The 16,115-nt window shown below is 26.3% G+C and overlaps 1 protein-coding gene across 2 annotated transcripts; it reads left to right on the plus strand.

Moving 5' to 3' along the window:
• The first annotated feature begins 848 nt into the window (after positions 1-848).
• Positions 849-8,212, plus strand: LOC112595906 (vacuolar protein-sorting-associated protein 36-like). Of its 2 annotated transcripts, none has more exons than XM_025341293.1 (3): positions 849-1,094; positions 2,590-2,790; positions 7,289-8,212. In XM_025341293.1, exons 1-3 carry the CDS (start codon positions 1,074-1,076, stop codon positions 7,709-7,711), a joined length of 645 nt encoding a protein of 214 aa, XP_025197078.1. In that variant the 5' UTR covers positions 849-1,073; the 3' UTR covers positions 7,712-8,212. The 2 variants fall into 2 exon arrangements, with proteins under 2 accessions (XP_025197078.1, XP_025197079.1); XM_025341294.1 differs by having other exon boundaries at positions 7,292-8,212.
• Positions 8,213-16,115: the final 7,903 nt, after the last annotated feature.

Here is a 16,115-nt window from a genome sequence, read left to right on the forward strand (position 1 = left end):
TTGCCAATCATCATAAGCTAATATACAATTAAAAATGTTTAAATAAAGTAAATTATACTTCCAAGCAATAATAAAATAGTATCTACTGATAGTTCAGTTTGAAGTATTATAGTAAAATTATTCGAGTTAAAATGCTAATGAGAAAATGAGAAAATTCTATGAAATATTATTTAGTCTAAACAATTCCCCAAAATGTATACAATATTATTGATTTTTTTTATTTATTCATTTTGAAAGGGTCTTATACTAAGAAAGTTATAATTCTGGGTACACTGTAATTTCTTTTTACAATATTTATAATATCTATGATTCATGTAAAATTGTAAGGTGCAAGAGATCACGGTAAAAGCTAGACGCAGTATAATACAATATCTTTGGATAATGTACATCATATCATAATAATAGTAATAAAATAATAACTGTTGAGAAAGATAAGATCGTAAAATATTATACGTAAATATACCATCTAAACAGTAATCTCGTTTTGTAAGATTATTATAATAATCTCGTAACTTCCATTGTGTATGTGTGTGTGTGTGTGTGTGTGTGTACGACTTTAGGTCGACTAAAAAATGATGATGACGAAAACCGATGGGTTCTCCAAGACTTGAAATTGCATAACAGAGCAGTTCTAGGTCATCAGCCGGTCAGGTGAAACGATCAGCGGATGGCGACGTCCGCTCTCAAGTTCACGCACCATTATTCGTGTGGAAGGAAACGTATCGCTGCCGGGACCGTTGGCGGTCGTGCATCCCGAAGTTATCGCACCACCATGACGTAACAGTGGAGGCTGTAAAAGCAACAACGGCAATCCGGGGGAAGCATCGACTGCCGTGGTCCATATAAAAACCTCAGGCCGACTCTGTTCCGACGTCAAAACTTCACCTCTCACCGGCGCACTTATAACCCGATCGCATCGCTAACACATTGCACCAAAGCCGCACGTATCGCGTCGTTTCTCGTCTCCACCGATATTGTGGTATACGCACTGCTTCAGAAGACTGTAACGACGATCGCTGACCAACAGTACCATAAAGATATCTATACATAGACACCTCCGTAACCATATAACCATGGTTGGCACAAGACACTTGGTGAGTACAAATTTGCAAAACGATAAGACCACGCGCAGTATAGATTTTTTTAAACTAATTATTTTTTTTTTTAATCTTGCGGACATGATTATCGGCTCATTAGTCAAAGCATAATTATTAATTTATTATTTCAACTCCTATAAGTTGCTATTGAATGACTCGTACGTGAATTTAGTTTTAGCTTCCAAAAATCGAATATTTATTTTGTTTATTTAGATGACTGTCATTGGTTATAGCTCATACATAATATTACTTCTATAATTAGTATAAACATAACATATAGAAATGTTTACAAATATATTTAAAAAATAAAAATAAATCTTAAAATCAAATACTTATACGAACAGAATTATAGTAATTACTTTTATGATTTGCAACCATGACTAACTTTTTTTATTTTTGGACATATTTTTTATGTAAACACATAAGTATGAACACCAATTTTAACAGTATTGGATTTACATTGACTTTTAATCATTTCGTCGAATCTATCTCCAGTTTTTGTCTTTACATCAAATATATGTTCAGAAATAAAAGGTGAAAATTCACAAAATTATTCATTGTAAGTGCATTGTTTGTGTTACATATTTCAATTGAAACAAAACGAAAAATGATAGATAGATTAATTTTAATCCGATAGTATAATATATTATATTCACTTGAGTAGCTCACTTGATTTTCCAATATCATCACAAACTGTTTATTTTATCACAAATTTATTGCGATAACTATGCGTTAATATTAAGTGGAAATGTTTAAGAGGATTATTGTCGTAATAATGTGTTTTCTGTTACCACTAAACTACGTACCTATGAATGTTGAATGAGCATGTTTTTATAACACTGTATCTATTTGTGTATCAATAATTTAAAAGATTTCAGTCGTTCAACTCACCAACGACAAACGACTTAAATACGCGCAAATAGGATATAGCATTTTTAAAGTATCAATAACCGTTAATAATAATTGAAAAATTGATAGCGTCCCGACCATGCATTAATTTAGGTCGAGTTGGGCTACCAACTAGCTGAGATTAAATTTGGTTGATAGATATATATCGACAACAACGTTTCGCTGCGTCTAAGGCTAACCTAACCTAATACGTGCTCAAACGCAATACTTTAGAATTTGTCACAACTCATAACGTTTTACTAGTGTTTAGTAAATCTCTTTCAAACAAACTCCATTTAAGTTATTACCGTTAAGATTACATAAATTAGGTACTATCCAAATAGTATGATTTCGCATACAGTAATAATTTTCACTCGTGTTACCAAACACTGTATTCTACGTATACGTACATATAACATATTACCATAATATACCAACACACCGTTTGTCCACTAAAACTAGATCCACTATTCGTTATCCAATCAACTTGACTAATGATTATCCATGACGTGTAGCTGTATATACCGCGCGCGATTGTTATTGTTAAAGTCAGCTAATACTTAATAGTATATTATTGTAATATAATGCGTTTTGCGGTTCACAGGTATTTTTGGCCGCGTGCGTCCTGTACGCAAGATCGTCAGCAGCCTCTCCAGTCTATCAAGAGGACGATCACTTCGACGGACATCTCCATGAACACCATCACGGACCACCACCTGCCACATCGTACGCCACCATATCGACAACGCACGTCAAAGTGCAACACCCGCCGGCAGCGCCTACTAAGTACGCGACGCCATATAAAGTGAGTACCTATAACAATGATGTTGACATTAAACACGTCTCTATCAATACGAAAAAAAATATAAATAAAATAACTATTCAAAAACACGATATTATGTCGATGAGATGAGCAGAGGCGTACGCTGTTATGTAACCTAACCCGTTTGTCGACTTAAATTAAATTGTTATTCGGAGTATTATCATTGTAATCGTATTGTGCGTATTATAAATATTATGTATATGACTCCGCGTACGGTATTTGAGCCGCACGAGTACGAATAAATTTATTTATTAGACAATAGGCGGTAGTATAAAAATATTGAAATTCTCGGCACATAATATGGCATAATAAAATATCGTTATATACGTATTATGTATGCATAATAATATCATAAATGCGATGGTTTTGTAATGCGCATAAAATATATTATATATATATAAATAATATAATTATGTCCTCCCTGTATACGGCCGCGGAACGCCGTCGGCGTATATACATACACATGAAGTAGGAAGTATATATATATATATACGGTTATACGTGTGTATATCCACCGCACGCAGATACACATATAATAATATTACACCCATTACCCATACAAATAAACACAAATATACGTACCGTCGTGTATACTCTTGCGCACGAAACGGACGCCTTTCTCCTGCGAGTTGCATAAGTTTGGCTGCGCGAGGAGACGCGAAGTCGTTAAACTCGCCACCGCATTACGATTGTTTTTTTTTCAACTCGTTCACTTTCCAAGTTCGACAAACGCGCCCGTGAGATTATTCCGTATATATATATATATAGCCTCGAAGGTTCGGTTATCGGACTCGATCGTATATATTAGACACACGCTACGCCGACGGGAGAGCACCAGCTATTATGTATTATTATAATATTTACCTATTATAAATACGATCAACCAATACATATAGACAGACCTAAATATAATAATTCGTGGAGATAATATTTCGTACAGTTATATTAAATTTATAGGCATTCAATGAGCGAGTAAATACAACAGTAGGTAACAGGGTGATTCACCATGAATGCTCACCATAATATATTTGTTCTTTAATAATACATTTATTCAAATTATGATTTTTAGAATTATTATATATCTTTAAAAACCATATTTTCAATTTTTATGATTTATTTTACTACTTAAAGAGTATCCTAGATGATACGAACTTTTGTTTTTCATAATAAAACCCCATAATTTACAAATTACAATAAATTATTATGTGGAAAATTTTTTTGAAAACGTTGTCATATTAAAATCAAAATTTGAACTAGTTGTTTTTGAGTTATTTAACAGGTCCATGATAATAAGCTTGGAAGTTATGAAAGTTATGAATCATAAAATTATTTGAAAATGTTAGTAATTATATTCATGTTCTGCAAACGTCAGAATTTAGATAATTGCGTTATTGGAAAAAAAAGGGGTGAGCATGTTTGGTGGATCACAATGTATAATATACGTACTTGGATTTTTCGTATACCTATAGGTATTTACACTATTAGTCTATAGGGTTTTCAAAGTATATGTTTCTTTCAATATTTTCGTTTGGAGTCTGATATTCGTAAATTATTTATTTGATGATCAAGTTTATTCACGTAGTTAATGTTAATTGTTTTATATTATAAGATAATTTGGACTTTATAATAAAATTTTCTATACTCTTATTTCAAAATTAAAATAAAAAATTATATTTTGTTTCAAAAATGTTAAAATTTATTAATTGATTTTTTCCATTGATTGTATACTGGTTCTAGTCTTCTGTCAATGTTAAACAACATTAACCTGGATGATGTTTTTAAATTTAAAATAAATATAGAAACTTGACTAGGTGATTGTTATAATTTGAAAAAAACCTTTTGGCGGTATCAAACACGGTGGACAACTATATAATAATATATTGTATTTATCATTACATTGTGACATTGACGAACGTATATGTGTATATTGTTATTATGTGCATTGTTATTAGCGAGCAATTATTTCTTTTGCTAATGACTTCCCATTACACACCTCTCTAAAATTTATAATTTATGCTATAGTTTTGTATAAACTGATTACGCGGACGATTACGTACAAAATATATTAATGAGTTCATAGTTTTAATTGATACAGTAATACACAAGATCGTTGACTGGATATTAACTTTCGATGTAAAGATCCAAGTTCATTATAAAAGTTATTATATTTTGAAACTTTCTGACTGTTTAATTATAGCTCAATTTGATTCGTATGATAACCGGTACATTAAATTATATGTAATTAAAAATATATGCTCTTCTATAATGAAAAATTATGACTTATGTTTTAATTATAAGGAACCTTGTATTAAACTGTCAAGGTGTTTAATTGACTTACGAACTAAAATTATATCACTCATAAATCGTAAAATAAAATAAAAAAACGTCCAAAATGTAGTTATATAAAATGTACAAAAAGAATTAAATTATTTTGAAAATGATACTAAGTCTATTAAATTTAAATATGACTATTTAATGGAAATGTCATGTTTCATGGTTGTTTATTTTGGAATTACACTAAAAAATAAAATTGTTTCTTTTAAAAACTGATTTTACGTAAAAATTCTCATTTTTATTTTCTTTTCTTCTTTTTGTTTGTTTTTTTTTCAATTATTTTACTGTAAATTGTTAACTGTAAATTTCAATTTTGTCTTCCTAAGAACTACAATAAAATTAAAATAATTTTAGCCTAAAGATCAAAGTATGTTTTCTATAATAAAACGTGTGAACATGCATAAGCACATACATACATGCACACACATCATTGTAAAATTAATAAACACATCGCTCAGAATCTAAAAGAAGACATCAAAGTGTTAATATATTCTTATTAGATAACTGTTATTACTTGTTATATTATTAATATTACAAATTTTCTTTTCTTTATAATATTATAAATTACTTTCATCTATTATTATTAAAACAAATGTATTACAATATATGTTATCACTATTATCAGTAATCATTATATCAAGATATTAAATTAATGATAATAAAAATAAAAATAAATCCATTATGATTTAAATATATTTTGTATGCTTTCCATTTATCACTATAAATAATGATTTCCAATTATATTTAATATTTTCCAATTAAAAAGTTCCAATTACTGAGTCACGGTTAAAATAATTTAAAATTTCTTATTATCGTGTAACTTAAATTTTTATTAGTACATACTATGAATTATAAAACTTTATTTAAATATACAATATGTTATCTTAAATTGTATATGGAAACAAGAAATAGCCAACTAAGTAATATTTTATGACGAATTCCATTTTTTGAGAATTCATTAAATAGAATGTACAAATTATGGTACAATAATCACGTAATTATATAATAATAGCAATCATTATAAAAAATAAAAATAATAGTAAACATATAGACTGATTGCTGTTTATATTTATTGATCAAAATTTTGTGAAGTTGTGAGGAAAAGTTAAGTTATAAATACTTTGTTTGGAGGGTACCATCGCTGGATGATTTCCCTCATCTTATATTTCATGTGATATTTTTATTATGTATGTAGTGTTATCTGTCATCTTTTTTACTTATTGTGTTATGAGATACAGATAGTAAATTTTCTAAAATAAAAAAAAATACTTTGTATGACACATAAATGAAAAATTTAAATAATGTATTAGACTTTCGCATGTACAAAAAAAAAAAAAAACATTCATCATTGTAAAATCAATACATTCATCGTTCCGCTCAGAATTTAAAACATTATTTAGCATATTTTTAAATTATTTAAATTAGCTGCTTAGTAATAATTAATAACATTCTATATGTAAATTATTTCCATTTAATATATATATGTTATAATAACATTATGGATATTAAATATCAAACTATATAATTATTTTTGAATTTTCTAATAAAATCTATAATTCAAAAATACATACTATAAAATAATAGTTTAAATTTTTAAATAATACATAAATATAATTAATTATAATTATATTATAACTTACAAAAAAATATATCACTCTTTCTATTTCATTATTTTGTCGCAGGCTAAAACAAATGAGTATTGGTAAATGGTAATAATAAATTGAATAATTACATTTTGAAGAAATTCTAGCATTTTAAGTTAAAAATAAATAATGGATTAAAGTATATTAAAGTAAAAACGGTTAACTTGTGACATTATTTATTATATCAAAAAACTGAACAGCACATAAATGTTTAAGATAAACTATTACTACCAACTTTTTTCATAAAAGTTGGCTTTTGAATTTTTGATATTTTGGTTTCGGGATATTTTGTCAGACATTTTTTTATCAAATATTTTTATTGATCATTGTTTTTGTTATGTTTTACACACAAATATGGTGGAAACGCATGTAGGACCTGATTGTAATATTAAGATGATTTGTATAGATATAAATTATTTATCTTCGCAATGAAAGATTGGATAACTTTGCACTCTTGTATACTGATATTTATTATTAAAGTTTGGATGTTTGTCTTTTCATAGCAGGAGTATCTGACGCAACCGCAGGTGGCGTACAAGTATATATCACTGCCGTCACCCGTTGCCCTACAGCAATCCGGTAAATTCGAAGAGCCTTCCACACCGGGCTACAAGTATCTGGCTGCGTCGCCCACGTACAAGTACGTTCAACCGCCGGCGGTGACCACCGAACCAGAAGCCGCGGAAGAACCGACCAACTCGTTGAAGTATGCGCTCAAATATGAACAGAATTCGTTCAAACAAGAACAGGAACAGCAGCAATTTCAGCAGCAAGAATATGAACAGCCGACTATTCAGTACAAGTACATAGCCGTGCCTTCGTACAAGTATGTGCAACAAGTGGCCGCGGAACCAGAATACGGTCAACACCATCAGCAACAACAACAGGTTGCCAGTTCTTACGACTACACTGATGACAAGCAATAATGATTAGTTGTAGTAAATTATAATACCGGTGATTATGTTAAGTCCCAATACCTAGGCAATAGTGTAGTGAACTTAAAAACTATCAGAGGCGATCATATTTTTTTATCCAATATCACCACTTAACATCGCTAAACATTATAGCTTTAATTATCTACTAAAGTTTGCAATAAACCGCATCCGACGAAACACAATATGATGACACTCACTTGAAATAACTTCTTAGTCGCCTCTCAAATGTACCTCCTTCGTTACGCTATTGCCCAAAATTACCTGCGATTTACTATGTCGCTTACCATTTTAGCCCACCACTTCGATCTATACTCTTACAACATATATATCATTTATACATGTTTCATTTTTGTGAGTGATCATTAAAAAAAAACAATGTAATATTACGTTAGTATGTAACATAACGTTTGTGGTTTAATCACGCAGAGACCATCTCTGACTATACATCTTTCTTTCTGTGTCATCCGTTATTAAATCACACCAATAATTATATTAAGTATTATATTATTGTATAATTTTCTCTATGTTACCTACACGTGGTATCCTGCCATATTTTACGCATCTCTTTACAAATTTAGAGATTTAATGGCTTGTTATATTATATAATAAAAATACGATTAAATTTTGTACTTAAGTTATAGTATAATTTTTTTTATATACTCGTACAATATAATATAAACAGTACTTATGGCTATATATATATATTCTATTATTTTTATAATGCATTGCAGTTTCACGAAAATGATTACATAACTTTGATATCATGCAGCTAAATCTAATATTTAAATCAAATTGTGATAGTATTATACCATATAAAGATTTATTTTGAAATTACAAATTGTAGTTTCGGCTGAGGGTAAGTTGCGGTCCGACTTGTCGTTTCCGGTGTTGATAACCGGTGAATTGCGGCCCGGTAATATTTTAGGTATAGGTTAGTTGCAGCCCGACAATATCTTAGCTACAGGTGAGTTACGGCCCGAGTAATAATCATTACCTAAGTTATATATACATAACTATAAATGAAAGATTCGTCATGTATATGGGAAGTTATATTTTTATATAATATAGATCAGTGATTCCCAACTTTTTTGCTGCTACAGACCACTTTGAGAACTTTCGATACGTCACGGACTACCTTAATGAAAATCAATTTTTTCACACATTTTAAAATTTAGATTATAAATAAATAAAAACAATGAAATTTCTTACAACAGTCTTTAATGTTTATAATTGATAATGTTTTACTAAAGCTTAAAATAACTAACAATTTAACGCAAATTACTATTCTAAAAAAATGTAAATTATAATATTATATTTATTTAAGGTTGTATTATTATTATTATATTATTTTATTAATACAATTTTAAATTTAAATTAATATATTAGTGGTATACATTTATACTTAAACTAAACTTAAAAAAAATTGTTATCTTTTGTTAGATTTGATAAAACAGAGCTAAAATAACTACAACACAGGCATGTCGGCACAGTAACTTGGTAACATACTAGCATATTATTATATTATATTAATTATAATATTTTTCATGATATTTATGTGGAGATCTTACAATTATACACCCACCCAGACTTGGCTACTAACCCATCTATTTCAGACATGAAGCAATTGCTTCAAATAATCTTACATCCCACTGCCACGTATATATATGTAATAAATATACATTATTGTATGACCGACCGCAATTCGTACGTACCTCTCATAAACCCAGGCTGCAATTCGTAAGTTTCTCTCATAAACTCGGGCCCCAAATCGTACGTTATTTTGGGACTGGGCCACAACTCACCAACACCGGTAGTTTCTATATTATACAATGGTTGATACAATAGTACCTACAACAAGGTTGGGTATAAAGGAAGGATACAAAGGGACTAACCCCCCCCCCAATACATTTTTATATTTTTAACATGTTTAAAAGTTGTATCTCTTTATTTTATTTAATAAGAATATCTTCTTTATGCGGTCGTCAGATAGCACGATCTGATATCGACACAACTAATACTAAGGAATTTTATAGAATAATTTATTTTTACCTTTTATTGATTTATTTTTACCATCAAGCACATCTTCACAGAATGTAGAAATAACCAACAAGAACGTATGGAAACCCTTGGAGCAACCCACTTACACGAAATCCTCAGCCCGGAACCAACCGCAACTCAAAAATTATTTATTTTTCTAAAAAATTCTACCTTATTCAAAGAAATATAACCTGTATATTGTAAAAATGTATGTAAATATGTAGCTATGTAATTTATTTTAGTCACTATCTGACCAATGGCCATAGCTGCCGCGGTCTTTTGTTCTTCTAATTAAAAAAAAAAAAAAAGAGATATCCGAACTTAAAACAAGATTTAATGACAAATTTGGTGAAGTTATGCCCCTGTTTTATATTAACAACTTTTGATAAATATGACGAAGCAAGTATATTTAAAGCAGTGATAGTATACCTACATAATATATTGTAAAAATATATAAATAAACATGTGATCAACGATGATTGGCAGTTTTTAATATTATTTTTTGAACCCTATGACTATTGCTTATAGTATATACATGTACTATAAATAATGTATATATTTCTTTTGCATTTGTAGATTTGTTCTTGTCTATATTGTAAATTAAACTAATTCCATGTATAAAAAAAATAACGCAATTAATTGATTAAATATTTATGATATATACGTTTTATTTTGCTTAAACCAGATTTGATTTACTGAAATATTATAGATAAAACATGTTGTGTTTTATGAATTATGAATACATATAATTAGCTGAAATATTTGGAAATAATTTATTATTATAATTTATAGTCTAAGTATTTTCTAGCAGTGGTAAAATAACAAATCTTAAATTATTATTGTACACATATCTTATGAAAATGGTTTTTTGATAATAATATCAGCTTATATTCAGTCCTATTAATCAATTATTAGGTATATAGTTCAGTGTTATAACATTTTATTTTTAAAATAATTACTTTTATATATAATATATAAAATACACGTATCATTTCATTTTAATGTCATATATATTTAATTAACTAATGATAGTATAACCATAATTATTTGGATATTTAATTTTACTAGACGAAAAATCCGTAGTAATTCAAGTGTATTATTACTTTTAAGCTTTAAATCATTTTAAGTAGTTATGTCAAATCATATTTTCTATTACATTGATAAAAGCATAAAAATAATTAAGTATTGTGTGTTCATTAACTAAATAATGAAGTATGTGGTTTTTAACTTTTACTTATAAAACGTGTGGTTTTTAACAATGACCCTCGTTTTTGTTTCTAGTTAACCAAACCTCAGATATTTTTGTGACGATTTGTGACAGTTATATGCGTAAAAAAATAACTCGAAAAAATAAAATCAAAAACGTGTGCATCGAAACCTTCATTGTGCACAATATTTTTAATTAAATAAAATGTTTTTACTGATAATGACTAATTGACATACATTTAAACCTTATTTGAATTCGGCATAGCTATGGTTTATTTTTTATTCAAATCAAAATAAAATTACGTTTGTCTGAATATAGAATGACGGTGATTTTCAATTATTATTGTTACTGGTCCAAATTTTGTGAGTTACAAGCACGGTAATTACAGTCAGAATATTATTTTAGTCAAATCGAATTATTCATTCATTGTCTTACAAATATTTTAATGTACTTCAAACTCAATCTGGTATCTATATAAAATCTGTTTTAAGGCTTTTTAGCTATAAATTACAGGTTAACCAGTAGGAGCAATATAAAATACAAAAATTAATACAAGAATGTTTATTATTTTTACTGTACATCCAAACTTTTATAATTGGGTCTTTGCACAATTATTTAGCTATATATTTAAGTTATCCTTACGAAATAAATATGTATACTAAAATATTATTTTATACAATAGCTAATGCTGATTATTATTGCGTATATGTGTATATTTAGTACCTATATATTGTAAATAGATTATACATCACGGGCAAAGTATATATTTTCTTAATGTTTAGATATTGTCCGATTTTGATAGACAAAAACAAACTAGTGCATAACCATTGTGAACCATTGATAACAAATACATTTAAATTTAAAATAATGTTATCATAGTAAATTATTAAATATTTTGACTGGCTGTAAATATAATATTATAATTTAAGACTTGGACACTCATGCTGTTACTTATTAAAATCATTAATATTTATTCGTAGCAATATTCAGCAATGATATGTAACATTATTACTATATGTATTAGTAGTTATCATTGTGAAAGTAATTTATTTAATATAATATAATCATATAATTATGTTGTACAACATTTGATTTATTGATATATTGCTTAACGTTAAATCTTAACGATTTACTTAACTCCTAAGTATTTAATAATGACTCAGTAAATAAATATTTAAATAGTACGCAAACAACTGTCAAGCAAAAAATTATAATATATCTTAATAATTAGATAAACCTAGTTTTTAAATTCTTAACGATCGTAAATGTTAAGTGTAATACTTGTCGTCTAGACATAATTTGATAAGTTATTCTGGATTTTGTTAATGTAATTTATTACTATTATTTATAAGTTCTTGACTTTTAATTTTGCGATAAAGCGATGGCAACAAATAATTAATGCTTACGTAAACGAGTAGACTTTAATCAATCAGAAATATTTTACTGGATGATATTATATCATGTAAGTCATATGATATGACTTATATATCGATTTTTGCAACTGAATACTGATATAATATTAGCTTTGATATTTTATATAATTATATACATAAAGGTAATTTGATCAAGTATACTCATGAACCATTATTTTATAATCCAGTGAAATATAGATTGTGGAGGACTAAATGTCGATAGATCTAAATTAAATTATTCTATAATATTTTATGATTAAATCTCACCGCAGTGATTTGATGAAGACTTATCTACAATATTCTTATTTAATACAAGAATTATTATTTTCGTTGAATATTCAAGATTAAAAATCATTTTATATATTTATTAAGTTTCCCATAATTGTTTATAGATTTTAATGAAGCGATGATTTTTTTCATTTTACAATAATGCGTGTTATTTTATTTTTTTATCTGCAATCACATTTTGAGGAAGTAAAAATATTTTGATATCAAAAATGGGAATTATTTCTGATAGTAAATTGAATCTAGTTAAATATAGTTAAAAAATAAGGAAAAACGAAAATTTGTATGAAAATCCAATTTTTAATAAAATCGATTTTGTTTTTTTAGTTTAACACAAAAAAGAATAACTGTAGATATTTGAATTTTTCACCAGATTTATATAAATATTTTCTATTTAAGATTAACTTTTCAAAATATTTTGACTATTTTTGAAGTATTTATAAGCATGATAAATTTTCAATTTTTTTTTTTTTAGAAATGTTAACTAAAAATTATTTGTTGATTAGAAATGCTTGGAAATCTAGTGCAAATTTTACATTAAACATTAGTTATTCTTTTATTTAAATAAAAGTATTAAAAATACATAAGCACTATTTTTTTACTTATGGATTTTAAGTTCAATATGACAAAACTCGTCAACTATATAATGTGTAGTTACAAATTCATAAAAAACTTTCTTTTATATATAAGTTTTAAACATGTAATTCAAAACTCTCCATAAGTAATTCATATTGAAACTACAAAATCTTCTATTATACAAAAATAATTATTTTTTATAAATATTTTAACTTCAAATTTAAGTTTACTAATTTTAACGATATTATAATGATGATACTTATTATGTTATAATTTAAAAACGTTATTGCTAGAATTTAAAAAATTTTATTTATACAAAATTTATGAATTTTATTTTACTATACCCAATTACATTTTTGATTATTTTAAAATATTATCTATATATACACGAACCTATTTTTACTGTTTTACGATTTTTTCAGAAACATGGTATACATATATTGTTATAATAATTAAATACTAATGATATTATTATATCAAAATATATTATTATATAACGTTTTCGAAAAAATAATAATATCAACCTATGTCTTATTGTAATACTAAAAATAAAATAAATGACTTTGAATACTAAAGCAAAAAAAAAAGCATATCATAAAATAAACTTAATAATATATACATATAGTCTTAGCTTAGAGCTATTTTTTGATTACAATGATGTTATATCATTGAAATCGAATCTCAAACATTCATAATAGTTACCCACTCGAAATCTAATAATGTAAAGTAAAATGGTAATAAGTAATAAGTATACTTGAAGCATTGACTTAAAAAAAAAAATTATTTGAATTACTGTAATTTAAATTTTTTAAATTTAAAAGACCAAGAACGCATTGACTAAAAAAATAAATTAAATTTATATTATCCAAACAAAACATATAAATGATTTTAGGCTGAGTCGTCTGGAGATTCCAAAGTTTCCACGTATAAACTTCACCATACAATAATTAAGATATATATATATATATATATATATATATATATATATAATATTTTTATATAAGCGAAACATATCATTTTTTTCAATATAATCAATTTTATTCATTTTTAAATTATCTAATATTTATACATAATAATTTATAATTTACATGTATATATTGTTTATTATTATTCAAAATGTTCGTAATAAAAGATTTTGAGTAGAAATTTCAATTTTTGCCTAATATTTTTCCTTAAGAATTTTTACTATTGATCCTCCTCCCTACCTAAACCTAAATGATAACTAAATACACTTTCTTATCTGAAAATATATTAAAATTGAAAATCTAAGCACTAGATTTTACTGTTCTTAAATTTGATAATACACCTTTTTACAAAAAAAATAAAAATTACTAAATAAAAAAATAAGCAAATCATTAAATAAAATTTATATATTCATCATTCTGCTTAGAATCTAAAATAATATTTTTTTATGAGAATCGTGATAATTATTTTTTACTTATAAATACTTAAATTGATTCGATAACGTTTTTAAATTAAAGTATTCTATAATTATGCATTTAGGTATATAAATACAACGTGTAATATATGTTTAAATATATGATATAACTTACCTATTATAAATATATTATTTAGTCTATTCTAACTTTAATATGATGTTTTAATATCTTCTTCAACAAGGGCGCTCACAGAAATATAAATTGGAAAGAGGAAAAATCGGTTAGTAATTCTTGTGCTTTAATTATTATTTTAAGTATGTAACATTGTAACATATGAAAACTAAAGAGTATAAAAAAAATTCAAATTTTAATAAGTGATGAAATTTTTTAATTTTTATATTCCGTTTGTAAATTATAAGCTAAAAATATATAGCTATAGGTTAAAAAAACTATCTTTTTTATGACATTTTATTATTCCAGATTATTTAAACAAAAACATCATATATTTTTGACTTATTTTACAAATAAAAGAAATGTCAAATCATGAATAGCTGTACTATACAATGATAACGGGAGTCCCTTTGTATCTAAAACAAACCAAATAAATGGGTTAAAACTAAAATTGTGAATCATATTAAAAATCATCATACCTAATGCTGTGTATATGTAAGTATTTAAGATCATATAAAAATTTAAGATAAAACATCAATTTTTCTTTTTTATTTATCACTACTAGCATTTTTTATTTTATATGATATTAACAAATATTAATCCATCATACAAAATATGATAATACAGTATTAGTATAAAAAATAAAAGTGTATAAGAACATTAATCTAAATTTAAAAAATAACATAAGTTATATACTACTAATAATATAAATATGTGTGTAAATATAAAGTCGTATACCACTTCTTCACAGTAAATCACTAGTTTTAACACACTATTTTATCTCGTATTTAAAATACCAAACATAATAGTCAACACTTTACGACATACGTTTGTATAGCAAAAACTAATTTAATGATACAAATCGCAATGAGTTATTATCGACAAAATTATCAATTATTAGCGGTGAGTAATAAAAAAAAAAATTGTATGGAACAGGAAAACAATGAACTTATTTACCAATAGGTATCGACACAAAGCCATAAAAATAAATTTGAAATGAATTTCACCAGTCAATCAACAACTTATCGTGTTTAGTAGAATACGACATGTTAACATAAATTATTATTGAAGTTTGATTGCGGGAGAATTGGCGGATCTGAAATACTTTATTAAAATATTGTTTGCATTAGAGTTCTGTCCCAAATTTAAACTAATATTATGGGGTATTTCAATGAATATACAAATTATTTTGTCTCGCGTTGTATTTTCTTTATTTTAATTCTATTAGGACATGATTTTTAATTCTACTATAAGTATTTATATGTTATACTAATATAAAACTATTTACTATAATATACTAATTTATAAGGTCTACGTTTTAATAACAA

The sequence above is a fragment of the Melanaphis sacchari genome, unplaced genomic scaffold, assembly GCF_002803265.2.
Source record: "Melanaphis sacchari strain LSU unplaced genomic scaffold, SCAv2.0 Contig2_pilon_pilon, whole genome shotgun sequence".
NCBI classification, from domain to species: Eukaryota; Metazoa; Arthropoda; class Insecta; order Hemiptera; family Aphididae; genus Melanaphis; species Melanaphis sacchari.

Excerpts from the sequence above, each read along its gene's own strand:
- LOC112595906 (XM_025341293.1), top strand. The coding sequence starts at position 1,074 with ATGGTTGGCACAAGACACTTG. Across the intron at positions 1,095-2,589 it reads TGGTTGGCACAAGACACTTG|GTATTTTTGGCCGCGTGCGT; the intron begins GTGAGTACAAAT and ends TGCGGTTCACAG. Across the intron at positions 2,791-7,288 it reads AGTACGCGACGCCATATAAA|CAGGAGTATCTGACGCAACC; the intron begins GTGAGTACCTAT and ends GTCTTTTCATAG.